The 24,140-nt window shown below is 42.6% G+C and overlaps 1 protein-coding gene across 3 annotated transcripts in view; it reads right to left on the reverse strand.

Annotated features, from left to right (window-relative positions):
• Positions 1–266: 266 nt before the first annotated feature.
• Positions 267–24,140, reverse strand: part of HCK (HCK proto-oncogene, Src family tyrosine kinase) — a 51,242-nt gene continuing 27,368 nt past the window's right edge. The window contains exons 9-13 of one of the 3 annotated variants that reach the window (XM_049869440.1): positions 23,451–23,630; positions 22,582–22,658; positions 5,485–5,638; positions 4,029–4,160; positions 267–809 (exon numbers count right to left, since the gene is read on the reverse strand). In XM_049869440.1, the coding sequence (XP_049725397.1) occupies positions 607–809; positions 4,029–4,160; positions 5,485–5,638; positions 22,582–22,658; positions 23,451–23,630 (746 nt within the window). In that variant the 3' untranslated portion in view covers positions 267–606. Of the gene's footprint in view, positions 810–4,028; positions 4,161–4,480; positions 4,607–5,484; positions 5,639–22,581; positions 22,659–23,450; positions 23,631–24,140 lie in introns of those variants that run through there. The other 2 variants (XM_049869439.1, XM_049869438.1) reach the window with 2 other exon arrangements.

Below are 24,140 nucleotides of genomic sequence, written 5' to 3' on the forward strand. Positions count from 1 at the left end.
GGAATGCAGCCCTGCTGACCCATTTTGGACTCCCAGAACTGTAAGATAATAGATTTGTGTAGCTTTAAGCCACAAAATTTGTGGTAATTTGTTACAACGGTCATAGGAAATAAATATAGCTAACACTATTTTAGGGTAGTTAGAAAACTTCCAACACGGGATCCCACTCTTCTCACTACTGGTCCCTGGGAGGGCCAGTCCTCTCTTCTGACTTGCCGCACAGCAAGAAGGCAAATAGATACTTGGGAACTAGAATCACAGGAAAGGAAGCCTGTTGATAAAGACTTTGGCATTCATATATTTTATTTAAATACTTGTTTTATTATTTTTGAAGTTTCCCCTCCAAACCATAGCTGTGACTGACATCCAACTGTCCCCGGCAATAGCAATATCAGCTTAGGGTCTCCTGGGAATCGCAGATTATGCATTTCTAGAGTCAAAAAGAGATTGTCCAGTTCAACTCACCCACTTGACAGATGAAGAAACTGTGGCTTCAAAGGGAGTGGGTGTTTGGGAGTGGGAAGGGTGAATGGGCAGCGGCAGACTGTGCTGGAGCCACGCCCCCAGTCACCACTCTGCCCCTGGTCCTGTTCTGGCCCTGCCCCCTCACGGCTGCTGTTGGTACTGGCTCTCGGTGGCCGTGTAGAAGTCATCCAGCACACTCTGGATATATTCAAAAGTAGGCCTCTCCTCTGGGCGGTTCTTCCAGCAGCGTGTCATGATGTTGTAGAGCTCCTCAGGACAGTGCTCTGGTCGAGGCATCCGGTATCCATGCTCCAGTGCCCGGATCACCTCAGGGTTCGACATCCCTGAGAAGGAGGGTGTGGGAACAGGTGGACACTGTTGCTTCCCTAGCAACCATTACTCCCCATCTCATCTTGGGAGCTAAGCCCCTCCCACTGTAAAAGCCAAATACTCATTTTCCCAGCCTCCTTTGCAGCTAGGGCATGGGTGTGCGACAAGGCAGGGGACCCAATTTTGGCCAATGGGAGCTGAGAGGAAGCCTGCTGAGGGGTTTCCATGAAAATATTTTCCTCCCTGATTAAAAAAGGCTTTGGAATTAAGTTTATATTAATGGCGTTAGAATAATTTGGAAAAGGATAGAGAGAACGGTTGCACAACCTGAAGAATGTGATCAGTGTCTTGTAGCAATTGCTGAATTGGTGTATGTTTTGTTGTGTATATTTTGCCACCAAAAAAAGAGAGAAAAGCTTTGGAGGAAATACCCTTCCTTCCTTCCTTTGGACACTGCAAGAGGGTGTGCTACATGGAGCTGTAGCAACCATCTGACCATGTGGGGAAGATAATCATGAGAAACTAACTCCAAACCCTGATAGTTGTTGAGCTGCTGAACTAACCAGTCACCTATGCCAGGCTTATTACAATGGAGAATAATAAATTGCCTATTGTTTCATTCGTTCTTAATCTGTTATTTACTTGCAGACTAATGGATTCTAGTGGGTACACAGTTCCATAACTCATTGCCCAGTTTTTACTGGTGTACCCTCAAGACAAACTAGGTGGCCAGGCTCAATATGCCCTTATGAGTGAGCCCATTTCCTCACTCAACATGGGCTCATGTTCGTTATCCATAATAACAACCATTTACATGTCTATGATTCTCAATTTTATACCATCAGTCTTGAATTCCAAACTCGTATATCCAAGCATGTCCTTGAACATCTCTACATGGATGTTTACAAGTCACCTCAAATGTAACATGGCCACAAAAGAACTCTTGAATTTCTACCCCCAGACCACCATCCACCACCCACCAATTGCTCAGTTAAAATCAATAAAAATCAGGAGAGTCATCCTCAATTCTTCTCTTTCCCTCATCTTCCGTATCAGCAAGTCAAATCTTTCTTTTGAAATGTATCAGTTCACCCATTTATCTATGTTACCACCACTACCACCATATCCAAGCCACCACCACTGCTCAGTTAGGCTGCTGCTGCTGCTATTTCATGGGACCACCATCCTCGTCCCCCAATCTATTCTCTATGCTGAATTAGAGCATCATTTAAAAATAGGTATCAGATGATGCCATTTCCCTGCCTAAAACCCTCCAGTGGCTTCCTGTATATTTAGACTAGCCTCCACATGCTAAACAATGACCATGCATGGGACCTGCATGATCTGGCCCCTGCTGACCTTGTCACCTACGATTCTGCTCTCATTTGTTATCTCCAGCCACCTGGCCTCCTTGCTATTCTTCAGACACAGTACAGGTTCTCTGAGCTAGCAGTGCCTTCTACCTGGTATCCTTCCCTAGATCACCACTCAGCTGTCTTTCAGCTCAACTATGACCTGCTCAGGCAGGGCTCCCTGCCTGTAGAGTCGTGGGTCATGCCCTCTTACACCCCCTTGCTTTGTGTTCTGTTCTTAGCAGTGATCTCCATCTGAGAGTGTTTGTTCTGTGTGTGTCCCTCAGTGCTGCAACACGAGCTCCTTATGAACACGAGCAGGTACCTCAGTGCCTGACACACAGTAGGGATTCAGTAAATACTGTTGAATGAACCAATTGTCTACATCTTTTATTTCTAATCCTCACAAAAATTTCTGCAAGGTAGATAAAATTACCTCCATTATTTACAGGTGAAAATACTGCAGTATGAAAAGTGAAGTGAATTTCTCAAGATGGAATACAATAAAACCTGCAAAAGCCAGAAATTGTGTAAGGCAGAAACCTGTCTGAGAAGGAAAATTAAAATGTTTTTCACTAAAATGAGCCATAAAAAAGTGGTAAGACTGCATCCTGTCAAAGGTGGAAAACTTGCAAGAGCCAGAAAAATAAGGCAGTCCCACTGAGTTCTGGCTCACACAGGTTTCACTATAATTGATAAGGACAGGATTCAAATTTGGGACTGTAAAGTCGAGGATTCGTTACATTGGTCTTGCCCCCTCTCTGTAGTGCTCTGGCTACAGATACCCCAGGAGACATCACAACTAAAAAAGGGACCCCCCCAAAGAAAAAAACCATCATCATCGAGTTGATTCTGACTCATAGCGACCCTATAGGACAGAGTAGAACTGCCCCATAGGGTTTCCAAGGAGCGGCTGGTGGATTTGAACTGTCGATCTTTTTGTTAGCAGATGAGCTCTTAACCACTGTGCCACCAGGGCTCCAAAAAAGGGACAGAGGAGATTATTTATTGAGTCTCAGTCACTCTACGTGTTGGGTACATCTTCACATACCCACCATGATATACTCAGTGTAGGGCACTGCTTGTAGGCGTGAGAATAAAGTAGTCCATTCAACAAATAGTTACTAAGCACCCACTATGTGCCAGAGGTAGGCACTATGGATACACTAGTGAGGAATACAGGCATAATTTCTGGCCTCATGGAGCTCAAAGTCTGATGGGAAAAATATTAAACAAATACATACCATAAATACATAGGTATAAATTGTGATAAATGCTATGAATGAAACATTCTAGGCTATTACGAGAGAATAACCAGGGAATGTATGGTACTTTAGATGACTGGATGATGGGGTAAAGCATAAGATGAAGCTGGAAAGGTTGGGGGGGGTAGGGTTAGATCACAAAGGACCTGCAGGCCTAATTATAAAGCAAGATGATTAAAGAGTTAGAGGTAGAAGAGAGACAAGATGTGATTTAGAGTTTATAAAGATCCCTCTGGCTGCATGTAAATAGACAAATAGGAGACAGGAGAGAAAGCAGGGAGTCTGACTCGGAGATGATGTTGGCTTGGACATGGTGGATGCTGTGAAGTTGGGAGTTGACAGATTTGGGATATGTTTTGGAGTCATATACCCAGAACGTTGTGAGTGCTTGGATGCAAGGGGTGAGGAGGAGGGAAGGGTCAAGGAAGTCCCCAGGTTTCAGGCTTAATTAAGCAATTGAGCGGATGAGATTTTTGTCTTTAACTGAGATTGGGAAGGCAATGGGAGGTTGGGGGTGAGGCTCAAGAACTCAGCCTGGATGATGGACATATTGACAAGAGGAAGGAGCCCAGGCTGGGCCCTGGGATCACCCCCAAGCTGGTGCCTCCTTTCCTACCTGGGTAAGGGATCCGGCCGTAGGTGACAATCTCTGTCAGCAAGATACCAAAGGACCAGACGTCTGACTTGATGGTGAAGGAGCCAAAATTGATGGCTTCAGGAGCTGTCCACTTGATGGGGAACTTGGCCCCTGTGGGGTTGGATGGAGCTGAGTCAGGGGGACTGTGGGGAACAGTTGGGGCTGGATCTCTGTTAGGTGAGGGGACAAGACAGTGGCAACAGCTGCCAGAATCTGCCCTCTGAAGAACTATGATTTTCCACAGTCTGGCACCCCTCTGGAACCAAGAAACATCCATTCTAATGACAGATGGCTAAAGTGGGGTGGAGTGGGCAGAGAACATTTTCAAAACTCCAAAAAGAAACCTCAAACCCATTAGAAGGCACTTCCATTTCTCCCTGACCCCTACAGCCCCTGGCAACCACTAATTTACTTTCTGTCTCTATAAAAACCTCATTGCAGTGGAGTTGATTCCGACTCGTAGCAGTGCCATAGAACAGAGTAGAGCTGCCCCATAGGGTTTCCAAGGCTGTCATCTTTACGGAAGCAGACTGCCACATCTTTCTCCCATGGAGTGGCTGGTGGGTTCAAACAACCAATGTTTTGGTTAGCAGCCAAGCACTTTAACCACTGTACCACCAGGCCTCCTTTCTGTCTCTATAGATTTACTTAATCTGGACATATCATATAAATGGAATCGTATGTGTCATACGTGGTCTTTTGTGACTAGCTTCTTTCACTTAGCATAATGTTTTCAAGATTCATCCGCGTTGGGGCATATATCAGAACTCCATTCCTTTTTATGGCTAAATAAGGTCCCGCTGCATGGATATAGCACATGTTTTTTATCCATTCATCAGTGGATGAACATTTAGGATTTTTCCTCTTGGACACTGATATGAATAATGCTGCTATGAACATGCATGTATATGTTTTGCCTGTTTTGAATTTCATATAAATGGAACCACATAGAATGCAGCTCTTTTTTTGGTCTGATTTCTTTCATGTTGACATTATATTTGTGAGAGCGGCTCGTTCTGCTGCATGCAGTAGTCATTTGTACTTTTTCACTGCTGTATAGTATTACATCTTACTGCATTGTATACCACTGTTGGTATATCCATTCTACTGTTTACGGACATTTGGATTCTTCCCAGTTTTTCACTATTATGCATTAAGTTTCTCTTATCCTTGACTTCAACACGCACTTGCTTTGACTAAGTCTAAAACTGATGAGTAGTTCTCTCTCTAGTCTGAAATCTCCCTCTCGAAGCCACTGGGTGAGATTCTTAAGTCCAGGACACTACCCAGAAGGACTCCATCAAGTTTAATGGTACACAGCTAATCCTGGGACAGATCTTTGCGTTTTACAGATCACTTTCACAGGCAATAAACTCTCAACACTCACAGCCCCCTTCCAAGTGGGCTCCACGGGCCATTTGGCAGCACTCCTTACCTTCTCGAGCCGTGTACTCATTGTCCTCAATAACCCGTGCCAGGCCGAAGTCGGCAATCTTACACACCAGGGATGCAGAGACCAAGATATTGGCGGCTCGAAGGTCTCGATGAATGTAGTTCCTCTGCTCGATGAACGCCATGCCTTCTGCAATCTCCCCCCAAAACAGAGACACCCACATCCTCAGGCTCGGCCCAGCCTGGGGCCAGTCCTACCCAAAAGCAGAAGAGGAGTGCCCAAGTGGGAGAAAACTGGAAAGCATGTGAACCACCTCCTCCTTTTCTGTCACTTGGGCCCTGGGCCGGGCTGGTGTTTCTTTATCTACCCATCTAGGTCATGTGTTATGCAGGAGACCCTTAGGGCCTGGGTCAGTTTGGGGCTTCTCTGTAGTACCAAGACTTCCAGACAGCGTTTTAAATGGTTTTCAAGGGAAACGTGATGGGACTTCCCAGGACTTACTGGAAAGAGGAAGAAGTAAATAATCATGCACACACACACACAGCAGGATACTATGAAGAGCTTTTATCCCCAAACCACCTTCCCAGAGACAACCTAGGCTCATACTTTGTCATACTTTGCTGTATCTCTTATCTCCAAGTCTGGGTAGTTAAAATTCATGAATTCATTCAACAAATAGCTGCTGAGTGTCTTGTGGCTGTCAGACATGTTACTTGAACAGGTGTTGAAGCAGTGAGCCAGGAAGCCACTACAGGTGGTGCTGGGTACCATAAAGAAAAAAAATAAACCAGGGTAATGGGACACGAACTATAGCAGGCTTTTTTCGACTGAGTTATCAAAGACTCGAAGGAGGTAAAATTTTAGCAAAGATCAGAGTAATCATAATAACATACCAGACAGAGAGAACATTAAGTGCAAAGGCCCAGCGGTGGGGATGAGCTTGGGCATTCATGGACCAACAAGGAGGCCAGAGTGGCTGAGTGGAGGATGCCATAGGGAGAGAGAGGAGAGTTGAGGTTGAGAAGGAGGCAGGATCAATCACCCAGGGCCTTGCAGGCCAGGAGAGGAGGTTGGGTTTTATTCTGAGCACAATGGGGGGACATTAGAAGGCTTTGATTTGTAATGTGACATGATCTGATGTATATTTTAAGATCGTCATGGCTGCCGGGTGGAATAATAGAATGTGCGGAGGCTGCTTATTCACAATGGAGCCCTGGGAGACTTGAGAGAGAGACTTGGGATTGTGCCTTGGAGAGATTTTCACTTATAAGGGTTTGGACAAAAGAGGTTTCAGGCCAACTCTCAGAGACCCAGAAAACACCATTCATAGTTTACAAACTGGCCTACGAGCCCCTTGAGTCAGTGCTATCATGATACCTATTTTATAGAAGAGGAAACATTTGTTCCAGGTCACATCACCAAGAAAATGCTGAATGTTAGCATCCAACCAGTCTGCAGGATCCAAATCTAGAGTTCTGTGCTGCCTCTAAATGAACCAGAACTACAGTGCTCTACAGGACTGTGACGGGGTGCAATCTGGTGAGATTATTTGGCAGAGTGATGTGTCGGGAGAGGGTGCTGTCATCTGGCCAGACAGACCAATCAAGGCACCAGCTGGGTCTGGGCTCAAGTGGAGAGGATGGTGCGCTTGCAAGGAATAGCCAGCAGGGGGCACTCGTGGCCATTGGAACTCAGGTCCTAAGCTTTAAGCTTTCTAACAAAAACTTGAAAGGGATTTGCTGATTTTGTTTGGGGTAGGTGGACAAGTGTGTGGAACAAGACAAGGTCTCTTGGCCTGGGTGGTGCGGGCAACTTATAAGGAGTCCTTAGACAAACAATCATCAGCAGCTATTATGATAAGGACAAGTGTTTTAGCTTATTCATGTATTATAAGATGATACTTAACAAACACTTCTGTAGCATTTACTCTGTGCCTTGGGGGAAGTACTATCGTTATTAAGGGGCCCTGGTGGCACAATGGTTAAGTACTCAGCTACTAACAGAAAGCTTGGCAGTTCAAGTCCACCAACCACCCCGTGGGAGAAAAGACCTGGTGATCTGCTCCTGTAAAGATTGTTGTTGTTATATGGAAAGGAAGGAGGTCCCAGATAAACAAAGCATTACTGAAGAAAAAGAACAAAGTAAGAGGCCTCACACTACCTGATCTCAGAACCAACTATACAGCTACGGTAGTCAAAATAGCCTTGTACTGGTATGACAAACACATGGACCGATGGAACAGAGTCAAAAACCTGGATGCAAATCCATCCAGCTATTATCAGCTAATCTTTGACTAAGGAACAAAGTCTACTAAGTAGGGGAAAGACAGTCTTTTTAACAAATGGGGCTGGCAAAACTGGATGTCCATCTGTAAAAAAAAAAAAAAGAAACAGGACCCGTACCTCACAGCATACACAAAAACTAACTCAAAATGGATCAAAGACCTAAATACAAAACCTAAAATGAGGGGCGGGGCCAAGAGGACAGAGTAGTCAGATGCTTCTGGTGAACACCCTTACAACAAAGACCCAAAAAAACAAGTGAAAAGATTACATTTATAACAAGCTAGAAGCCCTGAACATCAAAGGCAAAGTTAGGAAACAGACTGAGTGGCAGGGGGAGGGAGAGACAGTTCAGAAGTGGAAAGTAGTTGACAGACCTGCATTGCCGGGAACCCTCAGGCACCATTCCTGGGAGTGGCTGCGGCGGGCTGGTGGTAGCGTTCAGCTGCGGTTTCCTCAGGGGCAAACATCCAGCCACACAGCCTACTCACACCTCCAGAGCCAGAGAACAACGCTCTCGGCAAAAGCAAAGTACTTGCTTATATTTTACCATGTCCCCCGCCCTGAGGCCAGCATCAGTGGCTGTCGATTTCCCTGAGCCTCAGATAGGTCCTCTTGCATGACCTGAGCCATTCTCCCGGTCTTGGAGAAGGAATAAATTCACAGTTCGGGGAAAAGATAATTTGCCAGCTCCACCAACCTGGGGAGCTCAGGACAGAAGCAGCTGCTGTCCAAGCATAAATGGTCCGTGGACTTTGAATACCTTTCCCCCCTGTATGGACCTGTGTAGGCGTATTTCAGTAGGACATGCCCTTGTTGGCAGACTGTTTCAGCTGTGCGGTGGAGAGGTGGGTGTTTGACATTTGACACTGCTTTGCCTATTAAACAGGGTCTTCACCTTTTTTTTTCACCTACCCACATCAGGGGTCTAAGGACTGGTGGCTCCATTCAGGTCACCCAGCCATCCGTGACTGGGGTCCAAGGATAACTGGTACCTCCCAGTCCTTACAACCAAAAGCATTGGGTGCCCAAGGACCATCTGCAGAACCCACCCACCAGTGTGCTCTAGAGAACAGGGATGTGCTTTCTTCACAGACACTTGGGGGATGGTCGTCAGCCTCTTCCTTGTTCAGAGCATGACCCCCTGCTACAACCAGATACTGGTACCTACACCAATCACCCCTGCCCCTCTAAGACTGTAGGACAGAGCCTGTGCCACACACTTGATGACCAACTACATGGACACCTGAGCTGAATCCATTCAAGAAAAGTGAATGGACTCCTAGGCTCATATAGCTGGTAACAGCTCTAGTCATCTGGTGACAGGACGTTAGAGCTTCAAAGGCTAAAATTATCAAGCTAGCTCACTTAAGCAACCTATTTGGGCATATCAAAATAAAACAAAAAAGCAAGAAGCTAGGATATAGTAAGAAAACATAAAATAAAGTAATACAATAACTTATAGATGGCTCGGAGACAACGGTCAACATCAAGTCACATAAAGAAGCAGACCATGATTGGTTCAACAAGCTTTCAAAACAAAGAATCAAAGGATCTTCTGGATGAAGGTACATTCCTGGAATTACTGGATGCAGAATACAAAAGATTAATAGACAGAACTCTTCAAGACATCAGGAAAGAGATCAAGAAGGAGATCAGGCAATACACAGAACAAGCCAAGGAACACAAAGATAAGGCAGTTGAAGAAATTAAAAAGGTTATTCAAGAGCATAAGGAAAAATTTAACAAGCTGCAAGAATCCATAGACATCAATCAGAAATTCAGAAGATTAACAATAAAATTACAGAATTAGACAACTCAATAGAAAGTCAGAGGAGCAGAATTGAGGAAGTGGAAGGCAGAATTTGTGAGACTGAAGATAAAGCACTTGCCACCAATATACTTGAAGAAAAATCAGATAAAAGAATTAAAAAAAAAATGAAGAAACCCTAAGAATCATGTGGGCCTCTATCAAGAGAAATAACCTACGAGTGACTGGAGTACCAGAACAGGGACGGATAACAGAAAATACAGAGAGAATTGTTGAAGATTTGTTGGCAGAAAACTTCCCTGATATTGTAAAAAATGAAAAGATATCTATCCAAGATGCTCACTGAACTCCACATAAGGTAGATCTGGAAAGAAAGTCACCAAGACATACTATAATCAAACTTGCCAAAACCAAAGACAAAGAGAGAATTTTAAGAGTAGCTAGGGATAAATGAAAAGTCACCTACAAAGGAGAGTCAATAAGAATAAGCTTTGACTACTCAGCAGAAACCATGCAGGCAAAAAGGCAGTGGAATAACTTATATAAAGCATTGAAGGAAAAAAATTGCCAGCCAAGAATCATATATCTAGGAAAACTGTCTCTCAAATATGAAGGTGAAATTAGGACATTTCCAGATAAACAGAAGTTCAGGGAATTTGTAAAAACCAAACCAAAACTACAAGAAATACTAAAGGGAGTTCTCTGGTTAGAAAATCAATAATATCAGATATCAACCCAAGAGTAGAACACTGGACAGAGCAATGTGATGTTAAACCATACAGGGAAACCACAAAAATAAACCAAGATTAAAAAACACTCAAAACAGGGAAACAGAGATGTCATTACATAAAAGAAGACAACATTAAAACAATAAAGGGAGACTAAGAGATGTAGTCTTAGATCTTTCATATGGAGAGGAAGACAAGGCGATATAAAGAAATAAAAGTTAAGTTAAAACTTAGAAAAATAGGGGTAAATATCAAGGCAACCACAAAAAAAATACTAACAATCTTACTCGTCAAAATAAAATACAAGAAAAAAACAGAGACTTGGCAGAAACAAAATCAACTACAATGAATAAGAGGAAAAGACAATATATAAAGAAAAGCTACTCAGTACAAAAAATTAAGTGGGAAGAAGAAACTGTCAACAACACATAAAAAAAGACATCAAAATGACAGCACTAAACTCATACCTATACATAATTATGCTGAATGTAAATGGACTAAATGCACCAATAAAGACAGAGAGTGGCAGAATGAATAAAAAACAATTCATCTATATGCTGTCTACAAGATACACACCTTAGACTTAGAGACACAAACAAACTAAAACTCAAAGGATGGAAAAGAATATATCAAGCAAACAACAATCAAGAAAAAGCAGGAGTGGCAATATTAATTTCTGACAAAATAGACTTTAAAGTTAAATCCACCACAAAGGATAAGGAAGGACACTATATAATGATTAAGGGACAATATAACAGGAGGATATAACCATATTAAATATTTATGCACCTAATGACAGGGCTACAAGATACATAAAACAAACTAACAGCATTGAAAAGTGAGATAGGCAGCGCCACAATTATAGTAGGAGACTTCAACACACCACTTTTGGTGAAGGACAGAACATCTGGAAAGAAGCTCAATAAAGACACGGAAGATCTAAATGCCACAATCAACCAACACGACCTCATAGACATATACAGAACACTCCACCCAACAGCAGCCAAGTATACTTTCTTTTCTAACGCACATGGAACATTCTCTAGAATAGACCCCATATTAGGTCATAAAGCAAGCCTTAGCAGAATCCAAAACATTGAAATATTATGGAGCACCTTCTCTGACCGTGAGGCCATAAAAGTAGAAATCAATAACAGAAAAAGGAGGGAAAAGAAATCAAACACTTGGAAACTGAACAATACTCTGCTCAAAAATGACTGGGTTATAGAAGACATCAAGGATGGAATAAAGAAACTCATAGAATGCAATGAGAACGAAAACACTTCCTATCAGAACCTTTGGGACACAGCGAAAGCAGTGCTCAGAGGTCAATTTAAATCAATAAATGCACACATACAAAAAGAAGAAAGGGCCAAAATCAAAGAATTATCCCTACAACTTGAACAAATAGAAAGAGAACAACAAAAGAAACCCTCAGGCACCAGAAGAAAGCAAATAATAAAAATTAGAGCAGAATTAAAAGAAATAGAGAACAGAAAAAGAATTAAAAGAGTAAACAAGACCAAAAGGTGGTTCTTTGAAAAAATTAACAAAATTGATAAACCGTTGGCCAAACTGACAAAAGAAAAACAGCAGACAAAGCAAATAACCTGAATAAGAAATGAGATGGGCAATATTACAACAGACCCAACTGAAATTAAAAGAAACATATTAGATTACTATGAAAAATTGTACTCTAACACATTTGAAAACCTAGAAGAACAGGATGAATTTCTACAAACACAGCACCTACCTAAACTAACACAAAAAGAGGTAGAACAACTAAATAAACCCACAAGAAAAGAAGAGATTGAAAAGGTAATTAAAAAACTCCCAACAAAAAAAAGCCCTGGCCTGAACAGCTTCACAGCAAAGTTCTACCAAACTTTTAGAGAAGAGTTAACACCACTACTACTAAAGGTATTTCAGAGCATAGAAAAGGATGGAATACTCCCAAACTCATTCTATGAAGCCAGCATATCCTTGATACCAAAACCAGGTAAAGACACCACAAAAAAAAGAAAATTACGGACCTATACCCCTCATGAACCTAGATGCAAAAATCCTCAACAAAATTCTAGCCAATAGAATTCAACAACATATCAAAAAAATAATTCACCATGACCAAGTGGGATTCATACTAGGTAATCAGGGATGGTTCAACATTAGAAAAACAATTAACATAATCCATCATATAAATAAAACAAAAGACAAGAACCACATGATGTTATCAATTGATGCAGAAAAGGCCTTTGACAAAATTCAACACCCATTCATGATAAAAACTCTAAGCAAAATAGGAATAGAAGGAAAATTCAAAAGCGCATTTATACAAAGCCAACAGCCAACCTCATCCTAAATGGAGAGTGTCTGAAAGCATTGCCCTTGAAATCAGGAACCAGACAAGGATGCCCTTTATCACCACTCTTATTCAACATTGTGCTGGAGGTCCTAGCCAGAACAATTAGGCTAGATGAAGAAATAAAGGGCATCCAGACTGGTAAGGAAGAAGTAAAAGTATCTATATTTGCAGATGACATGATCTTATACACAGAATAAAGAATCCTCAAGAAAACTACTGAAACTAATACAAGAGTTCAGTAGATTATTGGGATATAAGATAAACATAGAAAAATCAGTTGGATTCCTCTACACTAACAAAAAGAACATTGAAGAGGAAATCACCAAGTAAATACCATTTATAATAGCCCCCAAGAAGATAAAATACTTAGGAATAAATCTTACCAGAGACATAAAAGACCTATACAAAGAAAACTACAAGACACTACTGCAAGAAACCAAAAGAGATCTGCATAACTGGAAAAACATACCTTGCTTATGGATAGGAAGACTTAATGTTGTAAAAATGTCAATTCTACCAAAAGCCATCTATAGATACGACACAATTCTGATCTAAATTCCAATAACATTTTTTAATGAGATGGAGAAACGAATCACCAACTTCATATGGAAGGGAAAGAGGCCCCAGATAAGGCATTACTGAGAGAGAAGAACAAAGTGGGAGGCCTCACTCTACCTGATTTTAGAATCTATTATACTGCCACAGTAGTCAAAACAGCCTGGTACTGGTACAACAACAGGTACATAGACCAATAGAACAGAACTGAGAATCCAGATGTAAATCCATCCACATATGAGCAGCTGATATTTGACAAAGGCCCAAAGTCAGTTAAACGGGGAAAAGACCATCTCTCTAACAAATGGTGCTGGTATAACTGGATATCCATCTGCAAAAAATCGAAACAAGACCCATAACCTCAAACCATGCACAAAAATGAACTCAAAATGGATCAAAGACCTAAATATAAAATCTAAAATGATAAAGATCATGGAAGAAAAAATAGGGACAATGCTAGGAGCCCTAATACATGGCATAAACAGTATACAAAACTTTACTAACAATACAGAAGAAAAACTAGATAACTGGGAGCTCCTAAAAATCAAACACCTATGCTCATCCAAAGACTTCACCAAAAGAGTAAAAAGATTACCTACAGGCTAGGAATAAGTTTTTAGCTATGACATTTCTGATCAGCATCTGATCTCTAAAATCTACATGATACTGCAAAAACTCAACTACAGAAAGACAAATAACCCGATTAAAAAATGGGCAAAGGATATGAACAGGTATTTTACTAAAGAAGACATTCAGGTGGCTCACAGATACATGAGGAAATGCTCACGATCATTAGCCATTAGAAAAATGCAAATCGAAAGTACAATGAGATTCCATCTCACACCAACAAGGCTGGCATTAATCCAAAAAACACAAAATAATAAATGCTGGAGAGGTTGTGGAGAGATTGGAACACTTATGCACTGCTGGTGGGAATGTAAAATGGTACAACCACTTTGGAAATCGATTCGGCGCTTCCTTAAAAAGCTTGAAATAGAACTACCATACGATCCAGCAATCCCACTCCTTGGAATATATCCTAGAGAAATAAAAGCCTTTACACGAACAGATACATGCACACCCATGTTTATTGCAGCACTGTTTACGATAGCAAAAAGATGGAAGCAACCAAGGTGCCCATCAATGGATGAATGGATAAATAAATTATGGTATATTCACACAATGGAATACTATGCATCGTTAAAGAACAATGATGAATCCGTGAAACATTTCATCATGGAGGAATCTGGAAGGCATTATGCTGAGTGAAATTAGTCAGATGCAAAAGGACAAATATTGTATGAGACCACTATTATAAGAACTCCAAAAAAAGTTTAAACAGAGAAGAAAATATTCTTTGATGGTTATGAGAATGGGAAGGGAGGGAGGGAGGGACAGGAGTTTTCATTAATTAGATAGTAGATAAGAACTATTTTAGGTGAAGGGAAAGACAACACATAATACAAGAGAGGTCAGCACAACTGGACTAAAGCAAAAGCAAAGAAGTTTCCTGAATAAACTGAATGCTTTGAAGGCCAGCGTAGTAGGGGCAGGGGTTTGGGGACCATGGCTTCAGGGGACATCTAAGTCAATTGGCACAGTAAAATCTATGAAGAAAACATTCTGCATCCCACTTTGGAGAGTGGCATCTGGGGTCTTAAACGCTAGCAAGTGGCCCTCTAAGATGCATCAATTGGTCTCAGCCCACCTGGATGATAGGAGAATGAAGAACACCAAGGACACAAGGTACTTATGAGTCCAAGAGACAGAAGGGGCCACATAAAGCAGAGACTACATCAGCCTGAGACCAGAAGAACTAGATGCTACCTGGCTACAACTGATGACTGCCCTTACAGGGAACACAACAGATAACCCCTGGGGGAGCAGGAGAGCAGTGGGATACAGACCCCAAATTCTTGTAAAAAGACCAGACTTAATGGTCCAACTGAGACTAGAAGAACCCCAGAGGTCATCGTTCCAGATCTCCTGTTAGCCCAAGACAGGAACCATTCCCAAAGCCAACTCTTCAGACAGGGATTAGACTGGACTATGGGATAAAAAATTATATTGGCAAAGAGTGAGCTCCTTGGATCAAGTAGACACATAAGACTATGTGGGCAGCTCCTGTCTGGAGAAGAGATGAGAGAGTGGAGGGGGGCAGAAGCTGGCCAAATGGACACAAAAATAGAGAGGGGACGGAAGGAATGTGCTGTCTCATTAGAGGGAGAGCAACTAGGAGTATATAGCAAAGTGTATATAAGTTTTTGTACGACAGACTGACTTGGTTTGTAAATTTTCACTTAAAGCACAATAAAAATTAAAAAAAAAAAAAAAAGAAAGTGGGGGGAAGGGAAAGAAATACACAGACTAAGAGGTAAGAGACCTGGGATCTAGTCCTAATTCTACACCCCTTGCTCAGTGAGCTTGGTCCAGTAATTTTACCTCCCCAATTCTCATGTAAACTATGGCATTAGTAAAGCCTGATTTATATTACAGAACTGTTGTAAAAATTCAATAAAAATCTACATAAAAAATATATATATAAAAGCCTAAAATGATAAAGATCATGGAATTAAAAATAAGGACAACACTACCCAAACCAAACCGAACTCTGTTGCTGTCCAGCCAATTCTGACTCACAGCGACCCTATGGGACAGAGTAGAACTGTCTCATAGGGTTTCCAAGGAGAGGCTGACAGATTCAAATCACCAACCTTTAGGTTAGCAGCTAAGCTCTTAACCACTATGCCACCAGGGCTCTGGGGACAATACCAGGGGCCCTAATACATGGTATAAAGAGAATACAAACCATAACTAACAATGCACAAACAATAGGAGATAAACTAGATAACTGGGAGCGCCTAAAAATTAAACACTTAAGCTCATCGAAAGACTTTGCCAAAAGAGTAAGAAGAGAACCTACAGACTGGGAAAAAATTTTTGGCTGAGACATATCTGACAAGGGTCTAATCTCTAAAATCTATAGAATACTTCAACACCTCAACAACAAAAAAACAAATAAGCCAATTAAAAAAATGGGCAAAAGATATGAACAGACATTTCACCAAAGAAGACATTCAGGTGACTAACAGACACATGAGGAAATGCTCTGGATCACTAGCCATTAGAGAAATGCAAATCAAAACTACAATGAGAAACCGTCTCACCCCAACATTACTGGCACTAATTAAAAAAAAAGCAGAAAATAACAAATGTTGGAGAGGTTGTGGGGAGATTGGAACACTTATGCACTGCTGGTGAGAATGTAAAATGGTACAACTACTATGGAAAACGATATGGGGCCTCCTTAAAAAGCTAGAAATGGAATGCAGGCCTCAAATTCTTGTAAAAAGACCAGACTTAATGGCCTGAGAATAGAAGGACCCCGGAGGTCATGGTTCCCAGGCCTTCTGTTAGCCCAAGACAGGAACCATTCCCAAAGCCAACTCTTCAGACAGGGAATGGACTGGACTATGGGATAGAAAATGATACTGGTGAGGAGTGAGCTTCTTGGATCAAGTAGACACATGAGACTATGTGGGCAGCTCCTGTCTGGGGGAGAGATGAGAGAGCAGAGGGGGTCAGAAGCTGGCTGAGTAGAAATGAAAACAAAGAGTAGAAAGGAGTGTGCTGTCTCAGTCGGAGAGCAACTAGGAGTATATAGCAAGGTGTATATAAATTTTTGTATGAGAGGCTGATTTGATTTGTAAACTTTCACTTAAAGCACAGTAAAAATTAAAGAAAAAAAAAAAGCTAGAAATGGAAATAACATATGATCCAGCAATTCCACTCCAAGGAATATAACCTGGAGAAATAAGACCCATCACATGAATAGACATAAGCACACCCATGTTCATTGCAGCATTATTCACAATAGCAAAAAGATGGAAACAGCCTAGGTGCCCATCAACAGATGAACGGATAAACAAATTATGGTACATACACACAACGGGATACTACGCAATGATGAATCCATGAAACATCTCACAGCAAGCATGAATCTGGAGGGCATTTTGCTGAGTGAAATAAGTCAATCACAAAAGGACAAATATTGTATGAAACCACTATTATAAAAACCAAGAAAGGTTTACACACACACACACACACACAAAACAAGCTTTGATGGTTACAAGGGAGGGGAAATCACTAACTAGATAGTAGACGAGTGTTAACTTTGGTAAAGGGAAAGACAGCACACGATATAGGGAAAGTCTGTACAACTTGACCGAGGGAAAGTTATAGAAACTTCCTAGATACTTCCAAACACCTTGAGGGACTGAGCTACTGGGGCTGAAGGTTGGGGCCCATGGTCTTGTGGGACATCTAGGTCAATTGGCATAACATAGTTCATAAAGAAAATGTTCTATATCCTACTTTGGTGAGTAGTGTCTGAGGTCTTAAAAGCTTGTGAGTAGACATCTAAGAGATGTCTATCGGTCCCAGCATGTCTGAGCAAAGGAGGATGAAGAAAACCAAAGTCACAAGGAAAATATTAGTCCAAAGAACTAATAGACCACAACTACCACAGCCTTCACCAGTCTGAGCACAGAAGAACTAGATGATACCCAGCTACCACCGACTTCTCTGACAGGGATCACAATAGAGTCCCAGGAGAAAAAAGTAGAACGAGATTCAAATTCACACACACACCCATACACAAAACCAGACTTACTCGCCTGACAGTCACTGAAGGAACCCCTGAGACTATGGCCCCCAGACACCCTGCTAACTCAGAACTGAAGCCACTCCCAAAGTCCACCTTTCAGCCAAAGATTAGACATGTCTATAAAACAAACATAAGACACGTCAGGAACTTACTTCTTAGTTCAATCAAGTATATGAGACCAAATGGGCAACACCTGCTCCAAAACAAATATGAGAAGGCAGGAAGGGACAGGGAAACTGGATAAATGGACACTGAGAACCCAGGGTGGAAAGGAAAAAGGGGAGAGGGCGGACACATTGCAGGGATTGCAACTAATGTCACAGAACAGTTTGTGTATAAAATTTTTGAATGAAAAACTAATTTGTGCTGCAAACTTCCACGTAAAACAAAATAAAAATATTGTCGTTGGTGTTAGGTGCCATCGAGTTGTTTCTGAGCTGTACTGACCCTAGGTGCAACAGAATGAAACATTGCCAGGTCCTATATCATTCATACAACTGTTGCTGTGGTTGAGCCCATCGCAGCCACTGTGTCAATTCATCTTGCTGAGGGTCTTCCCTTTTTTGCTGACCCTCTACTTTACCAAGCATGATTTCCTTCTCCAGAGACTGGTCCCTCCTGATAACATGTCCAAAGTATGTGAGATGAAGCCTCGCCATCTTTGCTTCTAGTGAGCATTCTGGCTGTACGTTTTCCAAGACAGCTGTGTTCATTCTTCTGAAGTCCATGGTATATGCAATATTCTTTGCCAACACCGTAATTCAAAGGCATTTATTCTTCGGTCATCCTTATTTATTGTCCAGTTTTTGAATGCAAAGGAGGCTACTGAAAATACCATGACTTGAGTCAGGTGCACCTTAGTGTCCTCAAAGTGATATCTTTGCTCTTTAACATTTTAAAGAGGTCTTTTGCAGCATATTTGCCCAACACAATATGTCGTTTTACTTCTTGACTGCTGCTTCCAAGGCGTTGATTGTGGATCGGAGTAAAATGAAATCCTTGACAACTTCAATATTTTCTTCATTTATCATGTTGTTGCTTATTGGTCCAGTTGTGAATACTTTTGTTTTCTTTATGTTAAGGTGTAATCCATACTGTAGGCTGTCGTATTTGATCTTCATCAGTAAGTGCTTCAAATCTTCTTTGCTTTCAGCAAGTAAGATTGTGTTATCTGCATATTGCAGGTTGTTAACGAGTCTTCCTCCAATCCTGATGCCCCGTTCTTCATTTATTCCAGTTTCTTGGATTATTTGCTCAGCATACAGATTGAATAAGTATGGTGAAAGGATAAAACCCTGACTCACAATTTTTACAGATTATAGCCTAGGAAACCCTATTTGGCAGTTCTACTCTGTCCTATAGGTTCTATGAGTTGGAATTGACTCAAGGGCACATAACATCAAAAGCTATTGTTATCAGCTGTATTTCACAACTGAAGCCCAGAGGAGTAAGGAAATAGTCTAAGATTACACAACTTGCAAGTGGCAGAGCCAGGATTGGAACTCGGGCAGCCCAGCTAGAGCACAAGCACTCATTCATTACTCTGTAAAATCTTTTTGCCTTGTATTTAGCACTGAGCAGTACTATTGCTGGTAGTTAACATTTACTTAGTACACTGGCAGACGTTCATATATTATTTTGCTGACTTTCACATGAGCTCAGTGAGTCAGACATGACTAAGGCAAACCAAACCCAGTGCCATCAAGTCAATTCCGACTCATAGCGACCCTATAGGACAGAGTAGAACTGCCCCATAGAGTTTCCAAGGAGGGCCTGGCAGATTCGAACTGCTGACCCTTTGGTTAGCAGCCATAGCACTTAACCACTACGTCACCAGGGTTTCCAATAACTAAGGCAGTAGAGGGTAATGGCTAAGTGGCTCCAGAGTCAGACCAGCTCAGCTTGAGCCCCATAGCTCTGTGATCTCAAGCAAGCTACTTTACCTCTCCATGCCTCACTTTTCTTATCTGTAACATGGGGCCAACAATAGCACCTGCCTCTGAGGGGTCGTGTGGTTAATTTTCTAAGCACATGAAAGGCTTAGAAGAGTGTCTGGTATGCAGTAAGTTTTCACTTCAATGGTAGCTGTGAATGCTCCCCGTTAAGGAAAGTACAGCCCAGAGAGGTCAAGCAACTTGCTCAAAGTAACACAGGCAGATCTGGGATCAAAAACAAAGACTCTATGTGACTCCTAAGCCCACGTGCTTATGAGTGTCACTTCTCAAGGGTTTGTCCATGGATTGGTTTACCAAATTCAGGGTTGATTAAGACTTGGGTGTTGATGACATGGTGAGATTTCATGACCACCAAGCAGACCACCATCATGCCAGTCACTGGAACTTGGGTTTACTTCCAAGAGTATCTGGAAATCACAGAATCACAGCTGGTAGGGCCTACAGGGATATTCCAGCCCAGGGCTCTTCAACCTGAATCCTACTGATGCCTCTGAGCTATCTAGGGGTAGGGGGACAAAACTAAGGCCACATGTGGTGCTCAATGCCCACCTTCAATCAGAGCAGCTCTGTTTTGACCTTTTTAAAAATATATTCAGTTATTGTATAAGATTTCATTTGGCCAGCAGAGTAGTGGCTAAAAAAAGCTTTCAGATTTGAAAAACCACAGATGTGGTCCACTTCTCTCATTTGACATACAGGGAGACTGCAACCCAGAGTGGGGTCCAAGGTCATACATCAAGCTGGTGACAGGGCTGGGGCACCCTCCCACCACATGGTTCTCCCTCTCTGGGACTGGAGGCTCAGACCAGGTTCCCAGGCAGGTCTCTTCATGTCCCTGGGCTCTGAGTCCTCTTCTGTTTCCGGATGTTCAGAGGCCCTGAACCTCTTCCCCCTGGTTTCTATTTTTCTGTCCATGAAATGGGGAGAGTAACTCTGGTCCCAGTCCATGAGCCTCACCCAACAAAATTTCTGCCAATTCATGGGTATAATTTAGCAATAGGCCAGACTATAATTTCCTGGGGAACAGGGCCCATTGGAGTGAAAATGCCAGGTCTTGATTTCCATATTCACCCTCCCACCTCGAATTCCAGGCTCCGAGGGTAGAGCTTTTTATTATACCTTATTGTGGCCCCTGGGCCTCGGGATTTGCATAGTCAAATGAGCTCTGCCATTGACATCTCCAGAAGGTCCAGTCCTGGGTCCAAGCAGATCTCCCTCAACTTCCACCAGGCTGCAAACCACACCTCCTTCGTCTACAGCACCCTTAGGCTCAAGGCAAACAGGCCAAGTTTTCCCCTGTGGGCTTTTGCACATTTGCTGTTTCTTCTATCAAAAGCACCCTTCCCTCTCCTCTTCATTTGCCTAACTTCTGCTCATCCTTCAAGGCTCAGCCTAGATGTCACTTCTCTGAAGTCTTCCCTGATTGCTCCTGGATCAGGCTAAATGCTCCAGGTGTGCACTCCCACAGCACCCTTTCCTTCCCCGTCTTCACACAGAGAGGATAGAGAGAGAGAGAATGAGACAGGACAGAAGTAAAATGCACTCTGGCTGGGGTGAGAGGAGTTGCAGGGGGTGCAGGAAAGAAGATGAGAAAGAAAGGGGAATTTTAAGACATGTTTCTGTCATTTATGTACACTGTTTACTTTACTGGACACTGTTCTTTGGACCCTGAGTCAGGACCACTAGGCTCATGACTCTCTAAGCGATTCAGTCATTTAATATCTATTTTCCTATCTGGACTGTAAACTCTGAGGATAAGAACACTTTTCCATTTTATTAGCTGTTGTATTCCCTAGAACCAGCACAGTGACTGAGACAAACCACTTAACCTTACTGTGCCTCAGTTTCCTCACCTGTACTCACCTTCTTCTCTATGCCTGAATTTCCTGTTATGTAAAATGAGATGATAATTACCCACCTGTGGCAGCAGGTTACACTGGTAGCCCCCACTGAACCATGCCACCTGGGGTTTATGCCCTTGGGAAGTCCCCTCCCACACAGACTCTGGGCTTGGCCATGTGACTTGCTTTGGCCAAGTCAGGAAATGTGATGCAAGCAGGGGCCTGAGAAGGCTTGCACATTAGGGCTTGGCCTCTTGTACACTCCTCTTTGGAACCTCGTGGCCATGCTGTAAGGAGCTCTGGTTAGACTCGTGAGTGGACAGGCCACATGGAGAGAGACTGCGGAGGATGAGAAGTTGTCTAGAATGCATCCGTATGAGTAATCTCAGCTTCCCTGCTTGGAGCAGAAGAACCCCTGAGCCAATCCCAGTCAACCCACAGAATCAAGAGAAATAATCAATTGCTGTTGTTTTAAGCTACTAAGTTTTGAAAAGGTTTGTTACACAAGAATAGATAACAAAACCCCCACCTCATAAGGCTGATGTGAGGATTAAAGGAGCTAGTATACGTAACACCCCCCCGACACACAAATTAAACCCATTGCTGTCAAGTTGATTCTGACTCAAGGTGACCCCATGTGTTATAGAGTAGAACCACTCTATAGGATTTTCTTGGCTGTAATATTTATGGAAACAGATCACCAGGCCTTTCCTCCATAGCACAGCTGGGTGTGTTTGAATCGCCAACCTTTAGGTTAGTAGTTGAGCGCAAACTTTTTGTCCCACGTAACCCAGCGCTGTTGAGTCGATTCCAACTCATAGCATACATGCATGGTGCATACAAAAAGAATAGCACACACTGAGCATGGAATAAATGTTAGCTGTGATTACTGTCATTATTACAGTATGTGCTCAATAAATATCTGTTGAATGAAGAAATTCCTGCCCCTCTTCCCCCATTTTCCCTACTAGACTCTCACCTGGGCTGAGAAGTCGATGAGTTTGGGCAAGGGCTGCTTGCTGCCTTCTTCACTTTTCAAAAAGTCCAGCAGGCTGCCTGTATGGGAACATTATATGACTGTTAGCGTCTTTGTATGTGGCTCAAATTTTTCACAGTAATGGATTTAAATCAACATATTTATTTACCATGCTCAGCATTTGAGAAATAGAACTTGAGTGGTTTTCACATGACTTTTCAATTGCTAGTCTGGTTCTTTGACTGAGTTTTTTTTTTTTTTTTTTTTAAGCCTGGATAGCTGGGGTCATGGCTTTATGAGGCTGGTATAATTGCATATTTAGAAAATGAAAAAAAAAAAAAAAAAGCTGAGATTTCAAATCACACTCAATGAGTTGTGTGAGGTGTTGCCGTCTATCCAAAAATGGGCAAGGGTTGAAAATGACTTTGAAATGGTGGCCTAAAAAAAAAGAGAAATCCTGAATTGTGGCAGAGAGTGGTGCTGGTCTAGAACTAGTGTTTTGCCTTAGTCTCTTTTCCAGAACATTGGTGCTTGCAGAGAAGACAGCTGGTGAGGGACAGAGCCACCGTGGTCTCTGAAGTCTTCTCGTGAACTCATAAGCCTCTTCTCCTATCACCCAAAGGGGTTCTGGCCCCACTCTCCTCTCCTGGGGGCCTTGTGTTCTCCCCTTCTCCTGGTGTCCCTTTAACATGATTTCATCCCATTAACCAGGAGCGCTGGGTGGCTGCATCTTAAGATGCTCAATGAGTATTTGTCAATAGAGCTTCTGAGCCCGATTGGGGCATCATGAGGGCAAGATCCATGTCAACTTTGAGTCCTCAGTTGACCAGTGAGGGCCACAGCCCTCATCCCAGCTCCCCAGAGCACCGTACCTTTTGCCATGAACTCCGTGATGATGTAGATGGGCTCCTCTGTCACCACTGCGTGCAGCTTCACCAGCTTGTCATGCTGCAGAGTCTTCATCACGTTGGCCTCTGCCAGAAAGGCCTCCACTGACATGCTCCCTGGCTTCATCGTCTTTACAGCCACCTTGGTGTGCTTGTTGTAGGTGGCTGGAGAGTACAGGAAACAGGGAAAGTGGTCAGACTGCTCTGGTTTCCCCTTTCAGCCCTGGAAGGCCCAGCTGCGGGTCTGCCTCCTCCAGAAAGGCTTCCCTATGCCCTCAGCCCTTAGAGAGGTATGGAATGTTGTTCACCATCTCCTGGCTGTGTGTTCTTGAGCACATCACTTAACTTCTCCAAGCCTTGGTTTTCTCATCTACAAAGAGCTAATGATAAGCACTCCCTTTGAAGAGCTGTTATAAAGATTAACAAATACTCTCAAAACACAACTCAGATTATTACACACACACACACACACACACACCCCACCTTCACTCATAATGCTCTTGAAAGAAATACTAGATTCATCATGGCCCATAAGGCCTTGCATGATCTGGCCCTGTCACCTCTCCAGCTTCATTATCCACCAAAATCCCTCTTGTCTTTTATGCACCACTCACTGTGTAAGTCACTAAGTCCCTCGAGCACCCATCTCCCCATCCCACCATGGGGACTTTGTAT

The sequence above is a fragment of the Elephas maximus genome, chromosome 25 (genome assembly GCF_024166365.1).
Source record: "Elephas maximus indicus isolate mEleMax1 chromosome 25, mEleMax1 primary haplotype, whole genome shotgun sequence".
Classification (NCBI taxonomy): domain Eukaryota; kingdom Metazoa; phylum Chordata; class Mammalia; order Proboscidea; family Elephantidae; genus Elephas; species Elephas maximus.